The 17,167-nt window shown below is 42.4% G+C and overlaps 3 protein-coding genes across 9 annotated transcripts in view; 1 reads left to right on the forward strand and 2 right to left on the reverse strand.

Moving 5' to 3' along the window:
- Positions 1–8,462, reverse strand: part of LOC110985861 (ubiquitin carboxyl-terminal hydrolase 37-like) — a 27,538-nt gene extending 19,076 nt beyond the window's left edge. Inside the window, exons 1-5 of one of the 2 annotated variants that reach the window (XM_087134613.1) lie at positions 8,379–8,462; positions 6,434–6,636; positions 2,175–2,361; positions 1,397–1,470; positions 588–925 (exon numbers count right to left, since the gene is read on the reverse strand). In XM_087134613.1, coding sequence (XP_086990739.1) covers positions 588–925; positions 1,397–1,470; positions 2,175–2,361; positions 6,434–6,613 — 779 coding nt within the window. In that variant the 5' untranslated portion in view covers positions 6,614–6,636; positions 8,379–8,462. Of the gene's footprint in view, positions 1–587; positions 926–1,396; positions 1,471–2,174; positions 2,362–6,433; positions 6,637–8,372 lie in introns of both variants that reach the window. The other variant, XM_022247289.2, reaches the window with a different exon arrangement.
- Positions 8,463–8,541: 79 nt separating this feature from the next.
- LOC110985983 (uncharacterized) lies at positions 8,542–14,170 on the forward strand. Of its 6 annotated transcripts, none has more exons than XM_022247543.2 (5): positions 8,542–9,068; positions 9,418–9,559; positions 9,950–10,048; positions 11,148–11,267; positions 11,717–14,170. In XM_022247543.2, exons 2-5 carry the CDS (start codon positions 9,440–9,442, stop codon positions 13,208–13,210), a joined length of 1,833 nt encoding a protein of 610 aa, XP_022103235.2. In that variant the 5' UTR covers positions 8,542–9,068; positions 9,418–9,439; the 3' UTR covers positions 13,211–14,170. The 6 variants fall into 6 exon arrangements, with proteins under 6 accessions (XP_022103235.2, XP_022103244.2, XP_022103226.2 ...); XM_022247552.2 differs by having other exon boundaries at positions 9,422–9,559; XM_022247534.2 differs by having other exon boundaries at positions 8,542–9,047.
- On the reverse strand, positions 13,348–16,770 carry LOC110986003 (protein N-lysine methyltransferase METTL21A-like). The gene is made up of 2 exons (XM_022247574.2): positions 16,223–16,770; positions 13,348–14,846 (listed from the first exon to the last, which is right to left on the reverse strand). The coding sequence occupies exons 1-2, from the start codon at positions 16,601–16,603 to the stop codon at positions 14,340–14,342; spliced, it is 888 nt and encodes a 295-aa protein (XP_022103266.2). The 5' UTR covers positions 16,604–16,770; the 3' UTR covers positions 13,348–14,339.
- Between the last annotated feature and the right edge of the window lie 397 nt (positions 16,771–17,167).

The following is a 17,167-nucleotide window of genomic DNA, read 5'->3' on the forward strand; positions in this document are numbered from 1 at the left end:
ACGATTACACCGGGCCAAAGTTATTACTTCTGGACAACTTCCATGATACCTTTCCTGGTGCATGTAAGTCTTGGAACCTTTAACAGACTGACAAACAAACCAAAAAGGGAGCTGACTTGGTCAACATTTGACTCTCACTTGAACACCTCAGAATGCTTATCAGAAGGATTTCCACTGCGAATACCAGGGTAACGAAAGCAAAACAAAAATCTTTGCCAGTGGTCGGCAGATTTCTTGGTAAGCTAGGAAGCTTGCTGGAGACACGTGCGCATTCTTAACTGAGACCTCTGAGCTTAGCGCCGCAAGCATCGAAACTGTCCCTGTTTGCCTTTCAGGACAACCCTAGGGATTTTGCACTGGTGGAACTGGGAACACAGGCTGGTTCCCAGCAGAAATGACTTCAGAGCATCAAACGTATTCATGTCAAGACGTCTGACTACAAATACTTGCAGAGTGCCAAAGCTGAGAGATAACGGCAAACACGTGTTCATCTCTGCCAAGAATGTACCAAGGCCCAAAAGAACCAGAACGTCCAAAAGTCGGAGGTGTTCTATTGCTATACAAAGTCCTTTTGTTTTTTTTCTCACATGTGATTTTTTGCGCCGATGTTCTCCTTGTCACCGTCCATCTGTTCGCCCATGAACATCATCGACAAAAGGTCTGCAGATGCATCGTCGCTGCCCGTGCTGTCCCCCTCTCTGCTCTCCCAGCCCCGGTTGGGCTCAGAGGTGACCAGGCCCATGGCGGCTTTGATGTGGCTGGGGGTCGTCATGGGATTGGGAGAGGTTCGGCCTGCAGTCCCCATAGGGGTGGATGGGTTCCGGGGCGTCAGTGCCGCAGAACTTCTGGGCGTGGTCGGAGATATGCGAGTTCTTGGGACAGTATTTTCCGGGTGGTTGACCAGCGAGTTCCTTCCTCCTAGGTTCTGGAACACAAGAGACCATTTTTAGAGGATTGATTACAAATGCACAATGCACAAGGGGAGGGGGTAAGTTTCAAGAATGCATGCATCTTGCAAACAAGGAGGGGTATGAAGCAATACAAAAGCAAAGAGCGTTAAATTTACTTTCAATAAAATGAAGTGAAATTAGTGCACTTTTTTCCTATTTATACCAATAAAGTTTGTTTTTACTTTATGGACAGCCAAAACGGCAAACTGTGACACAATTAAATGAGGATGCTAGCGTTTACACACTGCACTTGAATGCACCAGTAGGTATTAAAACAGAATCCAACTTACATGGTACGTGCATACTCATTGGTTGTCAGAATGTTAAAACGTATGAAAACATACGACCATGACTGAATCAACTCTGACTTGGCAACAGAACAACTGACGGATAGACCGACCAACTGAAAAACGCAATTCAGAAAGATGAATATATATTCTACTTACTTGCTTGACTGGGGTGTACACTTGTGACTGAGGGGACATGAGGCTCAGCTGCGCTGAAGAATTGGGCCTTTTATCTGTTGGATAATGGCACAAACAAATCCCATAATTCAAAAGCTGACATTTTAAGAAATACTCCAGACCTCCCAACATCGGCTATCAAGAATGCGGACTCCTTTATCCCAACGTTCTTAGCTGTGGTTCCGAGCGAAACCGGGCACCGTGCAACGCATACAGTGTTAGTTACAATGTAGCTTGTCAATAGAGGGCGTTTTATCACGTGATCACATCCAATAAGGCAAGTATGCATCAAAAGAGGGTGCTCCCACAGATGTGGCGCATTGCAGTACAGTACATGCACGACATTATGTGGACATTTTACGATAAATGAGAAGCATGTCAAAATTGTGATTTGGCAGAAATTTTAGGGGCAAAATCGGAATGACGGAAAGGAAGTGTAAAAGCAGAAATTCTCCGCCAAAATCGGGAGGGTTGGGAGGTCTGCTATTTCCCAATTATCCTTTTGATGTTGCTGCCTTACCATGTCTTGAACTCATGTGGCAACTACGCCCTTCGTTGTAAAACTGCAAAATTTCTTCTTTGATGGCATGAACTGAATTGTGCAATCTTCTCATGGTGTAAACATCCAATTGAAAATTAGTCTCCTGACGGGAATGAAGTAGACTTCAAGATAAAATGGGTTTCGAGTCATAAAATTTTGACTCAATGAGAGTTTACTGCCAGAGACGATGTGCACGCTCTACTGTAAAGAGATTCTCACCTCTCTTGCGTGCCTTGTGCAAGTCCTCCAAAATATCGGCAAAGCGGGTGATTTCACTGGGCCGGTTTGGGTGCTCTGGCTTCCCATTGACTTTGCTCTTCCAGTTGATGTTGGCACCGGTGGCCAGGCTAATGTTGCAGCGGGGAACGTGGTGGTTGAAGATCACCCCTTTGATCTGATTGGTAACCTAAAGTACAAGAATTGATACGATTGGTTGAGATTGCATTCACTAGGAATGGCAGCACACCTTGACAGCGACAACTGAAATAATCACTGGGACAAGTTTCCCAAATCTTTTGTCTCATTTCAGCCCATCAAGAATACCCTGATAAAAGTTTTCTTCAAACCAGGTCACAGTGCTACTGAAGTCAAGCAACAGCGACTTGGCAAAAACATGCATTTGAAATGGAGGCAGAAAAAGTCTGCATTCTACCAAATCAACTGATGCTATTCTTTATCATTTTCCTCACGCATTACCTAACCCCCCAGGCTCCTGCACTAGAAAGCATACTGAACCTCACCAAATCCAACAGGTTCATGTACTTGTCTATGTACTTGTACATGCAGGTTACTGTACCAAACCTGATAAACTCCAACAGAATGAATCTGTTTGGAGTTTGAGTGATATGGTATGGATGGGTCTATGCAGTATAGGATGACTTGCACTGAACAGTACCAAACCTGACAAAATCAAGCATAGTCCAACAATTGGTACAGCAAGCCAGACACTGCACACAATGATCCCTGTGCATCCCAACTCGCACAGAATCCAACACTATCTCCCTGGGCCTTTCATCCCAAGTCTCACAAAATTCAACAAGAAGTTCCTCAGGTACAGTACCAAACCTGCCAAAACCTCACGAAACCTGCTGTTGGAGTGTGGCAGGTTTGGGGTAGTCAGGGTCAAAAAGAGTAGACTGTGTCCTTGCTTTTCGTATCTCACTCAACATTGTTGTGAATGAAGACAGGTACAGGTGCATGTACATATGTATTAGCAGTGTGAAAAAAATGTACCTTGCTTACATACATGTACACTATGATTACATGAACATAAACTGATAATTTATGATTACATGTCTAAAATCTTAATTAACCCTAACCGCCAAGCATATTGTTTGGCTTACACTACACAGTACTACCAAATACTAAGTAATAGTCTGAGCCTGAAGGACCTAGCGCTACAAATTACTACTTCTGGCTAGGTTACTTCCAGTGTTACTTGTACAGAGAACAATGAAACCATGCATTCATAGTGTCACAGCACTGTATGGTACATTGTCTTATCTATTTTATCATATGGCTTCACAGAACAATAAAGTCATGTCCTCTTACAAGTGACAGCGCTCAGTCACATTTTACTACATGTAGTAATTTGTAGCATTACATGTATGTAGGGTTAGGGTTAACAAAGGCAAAATTATCCCTTCCTCTAACCACTCCAGTAACAGTATCAGGAGAAAAAATGGATCTTTTTAAAGGTTCTCTTTAAGAGCTGTGAATGGTACATGTACCATTTGGCCTACACATGAGAGCTTAATCAGATGCAGTGAGTGATGTGGGATAAATTTTCAATTGAATGAGCAAAAAATTTGGTTGCCTCCATGCGACGAATCCACATGGGTGACATACAGTAAATGCGCATTTCATTTTGCTCTATGCCCCAAAAAATGCAAACACATGTACGTATGCACAGCACATGAATTTTGCCATGACACGTTTTCAATTGGATTTTATCAGTACCTGATGCACTCGTTTAACACTGACTGAATACGGGTGATTCACAATAGTGTGCCTCCAAGAGTTTGCAACACGTCGACCAAGCACAGTGCGCTAAATCTGTCAACCCTTTCCAAATGCGCGCACATTGGGTAAACATATTTCAGGCACTGTGATTGGTCAAAACGTTGCAAACTCTTGGAGGCGCACTATTGTGAATCGGCCATATTACACATATGTTTCAGAGGGAAATTATCAACTGCGCATGTCCCATTTTTGGGGTCATTTGCATGCTTAATGAGGGCCATGGTAGTTCGTGCCAGGCAAACAGGTGCTTCATCTTATGAAATTTATGTCTTATTTTCACTTTTTGGAAATAAAAACTCCTGCCCCAAATATTTTCATGGTAAGATAAGGCCTTTTCCTAACCTGTTTTGAGAAAATGAAATTGAGAAATAGTACCAGAGTGGTCAAAACTTGTGATGATTGTGAAAAGCTCATTTCATAAGCGGTAGTTTGTTTACGTTTTGATGCGATTTTTGAAGGCTTGAAACAATGAATTTGAAGTTTTCCTGAAGTTTCCAAAAGTGGGCGGTGGTTGAGAAAGGTGTGAAGGTTTTAGATTTGCTGACGGTTTTGCGCTAGATTTTTTTCTCTTCCCAACCGGACGCGTTTGCATATCGACCTAACTCAACACCGATTCCATTCATCTTGCATAATCTTACAGCGATGTGAGCATACGAATTAAGTGACCCAGGAACGAAGGACGAACTCAGAAGTACAGTAAGTTAACATGAAGTTTATTGCTGCTCAGAAGTACAGTTTATTACTGAAACTGAGGTCTATCTGTCATTATAAAATTGTCAGGAAAATGTTGAAATTCACAGGATATCCCCCGTTTTGCTTTGGGAAAACTTCTGAAAGTGAGAAGTTTAGTGGAAAACAAGACCAAGTGATCGATTGAAAATGGAAATAATTTATCATCTTAGCAACCACTTTGAGGCTAAGTTTCATATTTATGTAGCATTTCTCTTCGTGAGTCTGTAGTGCTTTATTCGGTTTAAACCTTCTAGAGCACATACAAAGAGTTTCAATGTGATCATTTGTTAACTTTGTGCAATTGAAGTCTTCAAAACGAGAAGGCTCAACAGAGGATTGACAAGTTGTTAAGGACATTTCCGTATGGTTCACGAGAGTCTGGTCAAGCAACTGCCGCGTATGGTCGAAGTCATTAATTTCCACACAAATGGGGTTGAAACATACATGTACGTGATTAAGGGAACTTTTTAATTTCGCTGAACTTATTCATTGAAAGACAGCCCTCGAAAGACATCATACGAAATCGAACGATCTTGCTCAATGTTAGGGAAATGTTCACTTTAAAATAATGTGGGTGTGGGCCTAAATAAACATGTGCCACTGCTCTGTACATGTGCATCTTATTCAAAAGACATGCTGACGTTAGCATGCACCTGGATTGAAAATGTCTGCACCCAGGATGGCGTCAAATTTTCTCCATGCGGAGAATGAGAAGTTAGTGCTCAACTTTTTATATATAGCTCTATTTAAAAAATTAAAAATGGTCTGTAGCTCCTTCACTTTGAACAATGTGTTCTTCAAGGTATAGCCCATCATTTGCAGTTCTCCAAAAAGGAACTAGCACAATTATTGTTGAAAAGCATACACAAATTTACTTGAATGATAGTTATGGGACCAAACTCTTGGTTAAATTATTCTTTCTGGCAAGGTGTCATTTTGAAGATGCATCTAAAGATGCGTTTTGAAAAATTGCTATCAAAAGTGCGCACCAGCATTGACACACGTGGGCGAGGTTACTGTATTTTGTCAGTTCAGTGCGTTTAACTGTGTAGCTCCATTCGACTGAATGTGAAAATGTATCCCAGATGCTGAATTCCGGCGTAACATGCCTTTTGCAAGTACTAAATTTGAATAAAATCTGGTACACTGAGTTCTTTAAATTCACAGGAACATAATGTAAATTCTCCATACTAAAGACACTGTTGCTACATCCGGGGGCAAGCTTTTGCTTAGATACATAAAAGACGCCTTGCACCAATACAATGTTTTCAATGAATAAGGAACCAGTCCATTCCAGAGATGGTGGTTGCTATGCAAAAGCTTGCCCTGCATCACGAGGTACAGCAACAGTGCCTTTAATCTGGGAAATTCAAATCATTATGTTCATGTGCAATCGGATAAGTCAGTGTGACAGATTTTGTTGAACTTTAACTCGCAAAATGCTCATTTAAAACAGGAGTCAACAAACTCTGATCAGAAATCCAAATCCCAGAACATTGTTTTTCTCAAAATATTCACACAGCTGAAACTTTATCAGGTTTGTTCCGAGGCACCCTTCTACAGATTTTGAATAATATTGTTGCCTCAAAGACTGTACTTTTAATCATTTCATTTAGATTATGCAGGACTTTGTGTGATCTTGCATAATTTCTTTGCTCATCCTGAAAATGGAAACATCAAATGTGCCTTTGAAAGACAACTGACAAACAGACATCGTGACCTACCACCAACTTCTTGGAGGGGCCGATGCCAAAATTGACCACGCACACCACCTGTCCTGTCGGGGTGCTGGCCAGCTCCAGGTTACCCGTCTTCCAGCTGGAGTTACCCATCTCCAGGCTGGTGTACTTGACGTAGCCTTGTATCATGCACATGGGCTCATAGATACCCACGTAGTTAGTCATTGCTGCTGTTACGCTGATGCTACCTGTTTAAAAAAAAAAAAGGGACTAAACAAAGAGAAAAAAGGAACTAGTACTGGACCGTGACCCTGGTGTTGAGAGGTTTTTACTTTTGTACCTACATGACAATTGATTCCACATGGTGCATATTTTAGGGGACTTAGAAAGTTTACCTGTGACAGACAGTCATTTCTAACCATGCTTACATTGGGCATTGTGAAATCATAATCATTCATGAGATGGAATTCCAACCTAGATTAGACTTTACTTCTTTTGAAGAAATATCCTCCAAAGCTGGGAGGAAAACAGCTGGATTTCCCTGGAAAATAGTCGTGCTTCTGGTTTCCCAACTGACCCTATTTCATGTCGGTGGAGTTCTTCGCTTGCAAACTAGGATAGGAAAGAGAATGCATCACATCCCACTTTTCTCAAATTGAAATGAAATACCCAAACCCCATGCCCCGGCTGGAGATTACATTGTATCTGATGTCACTATTCTCCTCAATCAGCGACGACTCCTCCCAACCGAGAGCATGGGGTTTTTCGGGGAAAGAGTTCCATACATACGGACAATGCTAATTTTCCCTCAAAATGCTATAACAGCTGTCAGAGAGTGGTAATGTCCTTCAAAGTGAAATTGAGCTAAGAAACTTCCCAAGCATTTACTCAGACAAGTCTCACAAGGTTTGTGCACAAGGGCAGCAAGTGTTGTCTGTATACGGAGCTCTCCTTTTCCAGGGTCAAACAAGCCCTGAAATCACGGAAATGTAGGTGGCACAGCTTGTTTTTTGTCTCTTTTGCCCTCCATTATTTCTAGTGATGTACATTCTGAATGGTCACCACATGTCAAATGGTTACATATTCGACATTCAATATCAAACAGTTACTTGTTCAACCATGAATGTGGAACGTCAAACAAGAATTAACGTAGGCCTAACAAATGTCTAACTAACTTCACACCACCCAATTTTGGGGGTAGGGGTCTAGAAGTAACTTTTTTTGTGTGAATACGGTCATTTTACAATTGTGCGCCTCCAAGAGTTTGTAATTCGTTGGCCAATCACGACGTGCAAAATTTGTTGACCCTTTCGAAACGCGCATTGGGTCGACAAATTTCATGCATTGTGATCGGCCAACACGTTGCAAACTCTTGGAGGCACACCACTGTGAATCGCCCATATTGCTTCGATGACAGACTATGAGCTACATGTATAAAAATTAAACGAATGAAAATTGTGAATAAATAAGTACTGCGAGTCTTCTGTCTGTCTATCTTGTTTTCCATTCTCTTCTATGTATCGTTGGGGGATGTACCTAAACAGAAAATACACGCACAGATAACACTTGACACACAACTAGTGGGAGGACGACTTGACCCCAGGACGACTTGGCCCGGAGACGACTTGACCCGTTTCTGGTAATGACAGATGCTGCCAAGAATATTTTACAAATTTCGGAGAGAAAATTGCTATTAGTACATCTATTGTTAAAAATTATCAAACTTACAGAAACATGCAGAATGTTTCTCTCTGTTTCAATAAAACTTATCCTCAGGCCATATATGATTGACTACCTGGGCGAATATTGCCGATTGGGAACTCACTGGCAACATAAAATTTAAAAAATTTCCAATACCGCGATAGGGCCTAATAAAGTAATAAAAAACAGTTAGGCTATAGCGCGAGGAACCGTACTGTTAAGTATAGGTACATGTATGTGCAAACACATCGCTGCAAACTTGATTTCAAATTACTGAACTCACCTTTACCTAGAAAAGAGACGATGGAAAATCCTCCGTTTAGTTGTGGGCATGGTTGGACTTGACGTGTGTGGAAAAGGCAGCCATTTTGAATTGGCGCGAAATGCTGTCGTGTTTATTGAGGGCGCTATAGCACTTTCACGTGCGGGTCCGGGTCGCGCATATGAAAACATGTATTCGCGCCGCTAGCGGCCGAGGCCAACTTGCAAAACAAAGATCTGTGTAGACACACAGGGCCTATGGATTAAACGGATAGCATCTTCGGTCAAAAGGTTTACCTATGTTTTTGTCTACTCTGTAATTGTATGTCGAAGTATGGAATACAGTGTAGAACTTGTAAATAAGCCCTGGCTGATGCTTTTTGCCCCCGATGTCGTGAGCATGCAGTAGGCCTGTAGCGCAGTATACATGGAGGAATTACCATAGACCTGGACACTGAAGGAGAAAGTCTGTGCAGTAGGCCTACTTAAGTACTTGCTCTTCCTCGTTTATGGGTGTTGGTTGCGATCGGCCGACATGAACGATCATCAAAACAATCACTCTGCGCGATTGGTCGGTCCTGCCTGAAATCTCCAACTTCCACAGTTTTTCACTAGGGGAATTGGGCCTACCCCTAGAATTGTGAGATTTGACGTCAGCTGCGCTCCCCACAAAGTGTCGAACCCCACATTTCTGGAGGTAAACTGGGAGTTATAAAAGGTGATGATGGGGGGAACTATCGAGAAATTGTGCAATAAGATTGACTGATCATGCAAAGTTTGGGTGATTGTGCACCAAGTTACACTTATGGACATTACTATAATCAGGGCTTACTTTCTGTTTCAGAAAGAATTCCAAAAGAGTTTCCTAATAGACTGTCACAACAGTAACAGTTTTGAGTGTCTTAAAACACCAACACATTTTAACAGGGACCTATTAATTAAGGTGGATTTTGGTTAGGAAATTGGGGTTCAGTGTGAAGGAAGTCTCTGGTAATTTGTGGACGATACAGAAAAAAATGAAACGGTTTGATAATTCTTTCCGAGTCATTTTGTTTATCTGTACCCAGTCAGATTAGACACTTTGATTCAATGGACCCCACCGTGTTGAAGTTTGAATGCAACAGTGAAGATGAGGGGTTCAACAGCAGAATTGAGTCCAACGTTGACAAATGTGACGTTCAAGATGTCTCAGAAGAACCGGTCTCTCAAGTAAGCTAAGGGGGTGTCTACAGCGTTTGCACAACATTTATAACCTCAAAAGATGGCAATTGACTATGGCCATTTTCTTGTGAATTTGAGAAATGGAAAGGTTTGTAAGAGGAGAATGAAGAGGGTGTGTTTTGCGCACATAAAAATGATGAAAAAAATCGATAACTTTTGAAAGGAATATTCTTTTCTTGTGGTCACTGGCATACTAAGCAGAAATTTGCCGTTGGATTGATGAGTCTGGCTTATCCAGTATTGCATGCCTAAACATACATGTATGTTATTTTTATTTTATTACACTTTTCCACTGGCGATTAACGCAAAAATAAATTCATTATAAGATATAAAAATATGTATATGTGTTACAGTTTGAATTCTCGTTATTTGTTTCAGTTGTTTCCAGAGTACCTGCCTTCAGAAGCAGATAATTATGATGGTCAGCCTTCCCTGATGGATAACGGACTTGAAGAGCAAAATGCTGGTGGCTCCGTGGTCAGTGCTCCACACCTGTGGCCGAGTTCGATCAGTGGCCATTTGCTGATTTTGCCTGGTACCCAGTACCTACTTTATTCATGGGTTACCAGGTAAAATCGACGAGTGGTTAACAAATAGTCACTAAGGAAACTTGGGTCCCTATGTACAAACCGGCTGAAGTCTTTAGTAGCTTAATACGGGCATCTCACAATAGTGCGCCGGCAACACGGTGCCCACTGTACGCAATACACATCCGAACGGCGATGCTTTTGGAAAGACTCGACACGTATTGCACATTGTGATTGCCCTCCACGTTGCAAACTGTTGGTGATGCACTATTGTGAATCGCCCCTATTCCCCATTTAGTTTGCATAGCCACAGACGCTCAAAAGGTCTTTCTCCTGCTCTGCTTTGTACATGGACTAGTCACCAACACTCAGGTCATGTGACAGCAATGACTGTGGCTTGCGATATTCAGGGGCAGCAAGTTGACTAGCAGAACGTAGAGTAGGATGCTTCATTCAGAGTTGAGGACCGTCTTCTTTATGATGTGTGACCTCCTTATTGATTTAATCTCATATTGATTTCATTTCAACCTGCACATCCTATTTTTGCAGTTTTTATCGATTGGTGACGTGTGCCAGTCATTGTTGCCAACTTTTTGATAGATCATGTATGAAGAAAACAGAGCTGGGAAAAGTTCTGTGAGGCAAATTTGAAGTCCGCACTTGTCCCCCAAATAAATAAGGAAAGATTTCAAGCAGAAGGAACGGGATGGTTAGACTGTATTTAAAAAAGCAGCAGTTGGTACATTATCATGAATTAATAGTGTGCCTATCTGTGCAAAAGCAGGAAAGTTATTCAAATGCCATATAAGGGTTGTCGTTCATTTGCATTTTATGTACATTTCAATTTCCTTGAAATTAATTTCTGCTTTTATTTTCTGTTTCAACATTATTAAAATATTTACTGGGTCAGGGTCACTTTTGTGATTTGTTTTCACTCCCGACCGGGTTAGGACAGGTAATTAAAATTTTGTTAAGTTGAGGTTTTCTTGCATTTGGGAATGAAAATTTAAAAAAAAATTATGAACCATTTGTGCTGTCCTCATCTGCAGACCAAATCTCCCCAGTTATGGGGCCCGGACTGCTTCCAAGATGCTCCAAGCAATGACAACAGACTACAACATGTGCATGTGCAACCAGATCAGCCATCAGTCTCCTCGCTGAAACCACAGGTCTGCACACTTCTTCTGTGTAGTCCTGAGACCTTCGTCACAAATCCAGCAAATAGTGGACTACGTCAAATACACAATTCTGGGGATGCATAGATTTGCCAACAGCCAACAACATATGAAATTTTAAATGCCACATTCTGTGAGCCTGAGCATTCACAGAGGTTCATGGTCTGTACCTTTGTCTTTTAAACATTGCCCCCGCCGCCTTCCAGCTTTTCATAATTTCATGATTGAGGTTTTAGGATGCTGGTCATCCCCCATGTAACTGCTTACAAGGAAAAAAACAGAGCCAGAAATACAATACGGATCTGTAGAAAAAAAAAAAAGACTTTTTCTGAAAATTCTAGGAATATATATACAGTTGCATCAGATTTAACATATCAACTTGACTTCTAGAGACTGACTCGAGGAGCGTTGATATTTGTCTATCCTCACTAATCTCCTTGCAGAAAACGGTCAAAATGTGGCCCATCAACAAGCGCAGCCGCAAGAAGTGGACCGCCCTGTATGGCCAGCTCGCCGGCAAGAAGATCAAGTGCTCGGAGTGTCCAGAGACGTTCCTGCACAAGCGCAGCCTCAGCCGCCACGTCGCCATCAACCACGGGCCCAAGGTCTACTTCTGGTGCCAGCGGTGCTGCCGGGTCTACAACCGGCGCGACAACCTGCGGAGCCACTACCGCAGCCACCACCCCAAGCACATTAGGGACCTGGACCACATCCAGGGGGTCGGGCGGGACAGCTTTCTCTCAGAGGGGCAAGCCTTGTTGGCAGAGGTCGGCACAGGTCCTGTAGGCAGGAGCACTTATCACCTGCCAAGTAACAACAGTCAATCTGTCAGTGGCAGCAGCAACCCGTCAATCAGCAGCAACAGCAATTTATCAGTCAACAGCAGTAATCTATCAGTCAGCAGCAGCCATCTCTTTGTCAACAGCAATAGAAATCCATCAGTTAGCAGCAATCTGTCTGTCAGCAGCAACAGAAATCTGTCAGTCAGCAGCAACGCCAATCTGTCGGTCTGCAGCAGTAATCCATCGGTCAGCAGCAGTAATCCATCAGTCAGCAGCAACAGCCCACAAGTCAGCTGCAGTGACAGCTTTGGTGCTGGCAGCTCCACCAGTAAAGTTGGCAGCAAGCAAATTCAAGCAGTGCAAATCACAGAGAGGGAACAACGGCGGGTGGATGCTTGTGAGGAGAATTTGAGGGTGAGGACCGCCGTACTCCACACAAACGACAGCAAAAGTGCTGGCAAAGGTGCTTCTTTCACTGCTGCCAGCAGGCAACAAAGTGGGCAAAGGGTGCACCCTCCAAAACGGTTGCCGACCCTGTCCGTCCCTCCCGCAGGCATTTGCTCGGAAGCCAAGAGGCCCTGTGTCAATGCATACCCCATCCCGGCGGCCGGTTCAACACGACACCCTGTCACAGCAGCAGATGTCTTGACATTACAGCTGCAGCATGAGTCCCACAGGGCAGAGGGAGAGGTTATCCAGGTCTCGGACGATTCCAGCTCCGATGAGGAGCTGGAGATCTTACCTCAGTCATCACCCGGGGACCAGGGCACATCGAGAGTGGAACGCGGTGCCCCATTCAGAGACCTGCAGATTGAGAAAGTGATGCAAGGGCACGTGACAAGAGTCTCTGAAGAGCACCAGACTTACATCTATTCTGGAGGCGAGAAGATCCGCGCCGAGAGAAGAACACGGACCTACAATGTGCTGTATCTTGACAAGGTTAATCAGGGTACGCAATCGACAACTCCGGAAACTGTGGCAACCGGACCCAGCCTGACCGAGGAGAGACAATTGGAGAGAACTGTGGAGGGTCAGGTGACCAAGATCACAGAAACGTCGAGCAAGTACACATACTCATCAGGGCAGAAAGTGACTAAAGAGAAGACGTCTAGAGTCTATGATGTCATGCTGCTCGCTGGATTGACAAATGTCTGAGCTGGTCGCAAAAGAATTTTGTCAAAATCAACTCCAAGACATTTTGAGCCACGGTGGCTCCGTGAAATTTCGGCATATTTTGTTTAAAGTTGACGCGGGTTTAAATTGATATAAAACAGAATTTTGAAACCAAAGTCTTCAGGTGGAAATTTTAATTAGTTTATTACTCTTTGAGTGAGCCACTTGGAAGTGTATTTTCAGTGAAAAAAAAAGACATCAGTTCGCTTCTCATGAAAACTGGTGAAGGGGGGGATTCAAGTAATTTTACACTGGTCATATGTCTCTTGTATTTAATCTTAAGGGGTAAAAAGTTTGGTTGGTCTTCAACAAGTAAGTTTCAGACCGGCTGGGCTTTGGAAGATGATAATTTACCCAAGCCTAAGGCTGGCTGGTGTTTTAATAACTGTCAAAATTGGCCGTGATCAGCTTTTGACCAATAGGAACCAGTAAACCGTCTTGGGCATTTATTAATACTAGTTAATGCTATGTCATTTTATTTATTTTACTAGTTTTTCTATTGCAGAGAAAGCTTTTAAAGAGATGAGAGAAATTGACAGGAGCAGAATTTGAACCTGCGACATGCTGACTACCAAACCGATGGTTTGCCAACTCTGTTCCCTATTAGCTATTTAGCCCTTTGTTGGGGATTCCTCGTATTTGTCAATATCTATGTTCAGCGTGTGCAGCTCGGAAACCACAAACTACGGCAAAAGGTATAGGAGAGAAAAACTGGGGCACCCAGCTCATTGTAAAATTGGTGGAAGCTGGAACCAGGAAGGGGACTGATCACTTGGGTCCATCTTATGCATAATTTGAAACATTTTCATGCAGTAATTCAAGACCATGTTTTTATGTGAAATACAGTGTACTAAGTCTAAAGTTCTCCAGGGCCTTCTTATTTATTAGTCACTTTTAAGTGTGCTTTAAAGAAGAGACAAAATAAAAATACATGTAACACTAGGTCATATTTAGCATTAAAAGTGTCTTTCCTATTTGGACATCCTGTACAATGGAAGACTGGATAAGTCATTGTACTTGCTTGTAGTACATGTATCCTGGTTTTCATAATGCAAAAGACACTAGTCTGATCTTTCTGAAATCTAAAGTTTCAAGGCCTTTCATCTAAAATTCAAAGCAGTCTTGCTTCATACAGATGGATATCCCTGCGTTTATCGTGAAGAACTTCCGCCATGGAAAATTGATGTCTCATCATGTCTAGAAATCGTTCATCCCTTGCGTATCTTATTCTACAAGACAGGAGCACTAATGTGTCTCTGTCGCTCAAATGAGCTATGGTCTGCAAAAGTTTGGGAAAGGTGTCTTCCACATACACGATGTCTGCTCCTATGATGATCTCAAAGGGTTTCAAAAACTCCTGCAGGTTCTCTCCCCAGCTCAACTCCTGAACTGAAATTGTCCCGCTTCTGCCACTAGATTTTGGGCTGTTCTCTTCCACGTTGGCCTGCAGCTGATCAAGGGCCACCTTGCGATCAGTCAGCACCACGTTGCCGCCTAAGAGAGCTGCTACGATGCCGGCCAGTCCTGTTCCGGCCCCGAGCTCAATGACAGATTTCCCATCTATGGCAAGTTGCTGAGCGTTCACACTTGACTCCAGATACTCTGCAAGAACCACGGCCTATCAAAGAGAACGAAGATATAAAGAAAGAAATCTACATTGCAAAATAAAGGGAATTTCGGCAAACAGAGTTTCTTCCTAGTCACAAATATCATGAATATATGAATATTTGCGCATCTTGAAGTTATGCTTAATTTAAAAAACTTTAAGAGGAGCATGCTTGAGATAAAGTATTACAGTTGAAGAAATATGTCATTTCATCCGAATTAAACATATTTAAAAGAGAAATTCAGCTTTCTTAGGCAGGCATTTTTTTATAACTTGATGCTCAGATTTTTTTAAAAACAAATTTTAGAGGAAGATGAAAAAAAGGAAGTATTTCTGCATGGTCTCAACAAAAACAAATAATGGTCTTCAAGTCGGGGGGCCGAATACCCTCCTAAAAAGTTTTTTGCCCAAAAAAAGAAAAAAAAGAGGTACATGTACATGTATCCCTTACCACTAGCACTAGCTGCCAAAGACCAAAACTCAAAAATTGGAATCAGGGACTTTGCCGTCTCTCAGACAGCAGAGCAAAAATTATTTTGTAAGTGCGGGTATCCAAATCTTTCTATATCAAACTAATAAATTTAATTTTTTTTTCCAGTACTAAATCCGGAAGGTTGGCAGATCTGAGCGTCAACTTAAAAAAAAATCTCGCCTCAGGAGCAAAGCAAATTCAAACAAAACAGCACATATTAGTCCTCCTGTTATAGGTATGAAACAGAAACATGCATTGAAGCTCTCTTCTATGACAAGAATATTAACGCGATGCTTTCATCTTCTGAATTCACAATTAAAAACCAAACTTCAACCATCCTGCCGTAACCTTATTCATACAAATGGGTCATTAGGGAGACATTTTGTGGTAAATTTTTCGACCTTAGGGAGACATTTCAATGTCTCCCTACTGCCCCATCTACCAGAAGGAGGCCGACTTTTACTGTCCAAATTTTGAGAGATGATAGATTAGGGTCTAAATTGAAAACATACAAAGTTTGGTTCCCATCAGATTAGGGAATATTAGATTATGGGACAGTAAATTTTGTGCACGTTCTTATGGGAATGTCTCCCAAGTGACCCATTTTCGGTAATTATTAGAACTATAGGGCTCGTTGCACACTCTGCCTCACTAAAGAAGAGAGACAGATCTTGCGACGAACCCCATCGTTTTTCAAGTATGCCTACGGAAAAGTGGTTCCCCTGTATAAACCACGACTTGCATGCAGTCTCATAAATTATGGCCAGTATGGAGTACAAAATTATATTCAATGTGTATAGGCCTATAGCCCACACCTGCTTACCCAGCCAGGGAGCCCATGCCAACAGTAGACAACATGACAGACATGACAGAACTACGGACACTAATATTATAAGTCTAACAATTGAAAACCTACAGCGTCCCACACAACTGCAGCAACACCGAGCTCTTCCCATCTCTGTCGAATGGTGACGCTCCTGCCGGCAAATTCAAACGTTTTAGTGTCTTGTCGAAAGGCGCTGAGATGAGTCGGTTTGTAAACGACAAGGGCCATCTGCTCGTCGTTGGCCGCTGTGCTGACGAATGCACCCTCAACTTGAGGCGGGGTAGAACATGCAGAGTTGTCCGGACAGGTGTTTTCTCTTACAATTTCACGAACGCAGGGTGAGCACTGGTCATTATGGATGTAACTTCCATTGTATGCGCTGATGTAAAGATTTATAACGATTAAACTCTGAAGCACAAAGCTGAAGTCAAATACATGTAGTACCGTCATTTCAGGGAAGATAAACACCATACCGCATTACCAGCCTGAAATTGGCACGAAATTCGGGCCGGATTTTCGGCCAGCCTGATTTTCGGCTGGACGCTATTTTTACGGCTGCAAGCAACCCTTCACGCAACCGGCTAGAAATTCTACGGAGGCCGATCATGGCATAGCAGAAAGAGCCCATAAACGTCCACAAACAAATTACAGAAAAAAAAGAATTGTTTAAAAAAATCGTTCGCTGGAATGTATCTTAGCTATGAAACAACGTGAACAACAAAGACTCTTTTTCACCAGCAGGAAATACAGACGAAATGTGAACGAAAAAACACTAAGCCTTCATGCAAAATGGTTGAGGGCGCTAGTACAGACAATAATAGCCCCAAAATATTCCCTTCGCGAACGGGTTAGCAATTTGTATACTGTCAATTTCTCTTATATTAGGAAATTGGAGGCATATGAACTCGCTGATTTCGGAAGAAGCATGGGAATTTAATGGAAGAAATACAAAAGAGTGTCGGAACTTATTTAGAAAGTGTGAAATGCAAAAAAGCAAAAATCGAAATCGCTCTATAATATTGATTTCAGGAGTCA

Source organism: Acanthaster planci, linkage group LG03 (assembly GCF_054643075.1).
Source record: "Acanthaster planci isolate LZ-2023a linkage group LG03, COTS_SCS, whole genome shotgun sequence".
NCBI lineage: Eukaryota > Metazoa > Echinodermata > Asteroidea > Valvatida > Acanthasteridae > Acanthaster > Acanthaster planci.

Bases quoted from the DNA above. Each gene is read 5' to 3' on its own strand.
- LOC110985983 (XM_022247543.2), top strand. From the start codon at position 9,440: ATGGACCCCACCGTGTTGAAGTTTGAATGCAACAGTGAAGATGAGGGG. The intron at 9,560-9,949 runs GTAAGCTAAGGG...TATTTGTTTCAG, and splicing joins CAGAAGAACCGGTCTCTCAA to TTGTTTCCAGAGTACCTGCC. The intron at 10,049-11,147 runs GTCAGTGCTCCA...CCTCATCTGCAG, and splicing joins AAAATGCTGGTGGCTCCGTG to ACCAAATCTCCCCAGTTATG.
- LOC110986003 (XM_022247574.2), bottom strand. From the start codon at position 16,603: ATGGTGTTTATCTTCCCTGAAATGACGGTACTACATGTATTTGACTTC. The intron at 14,847-16,222 runs GTAGGTTTTCAA...TCTCTTTGATAG, and splicing joins CTGCAGTTGTGTGGGACGCT to GCCGTGGTTCTTGCAGAGTA.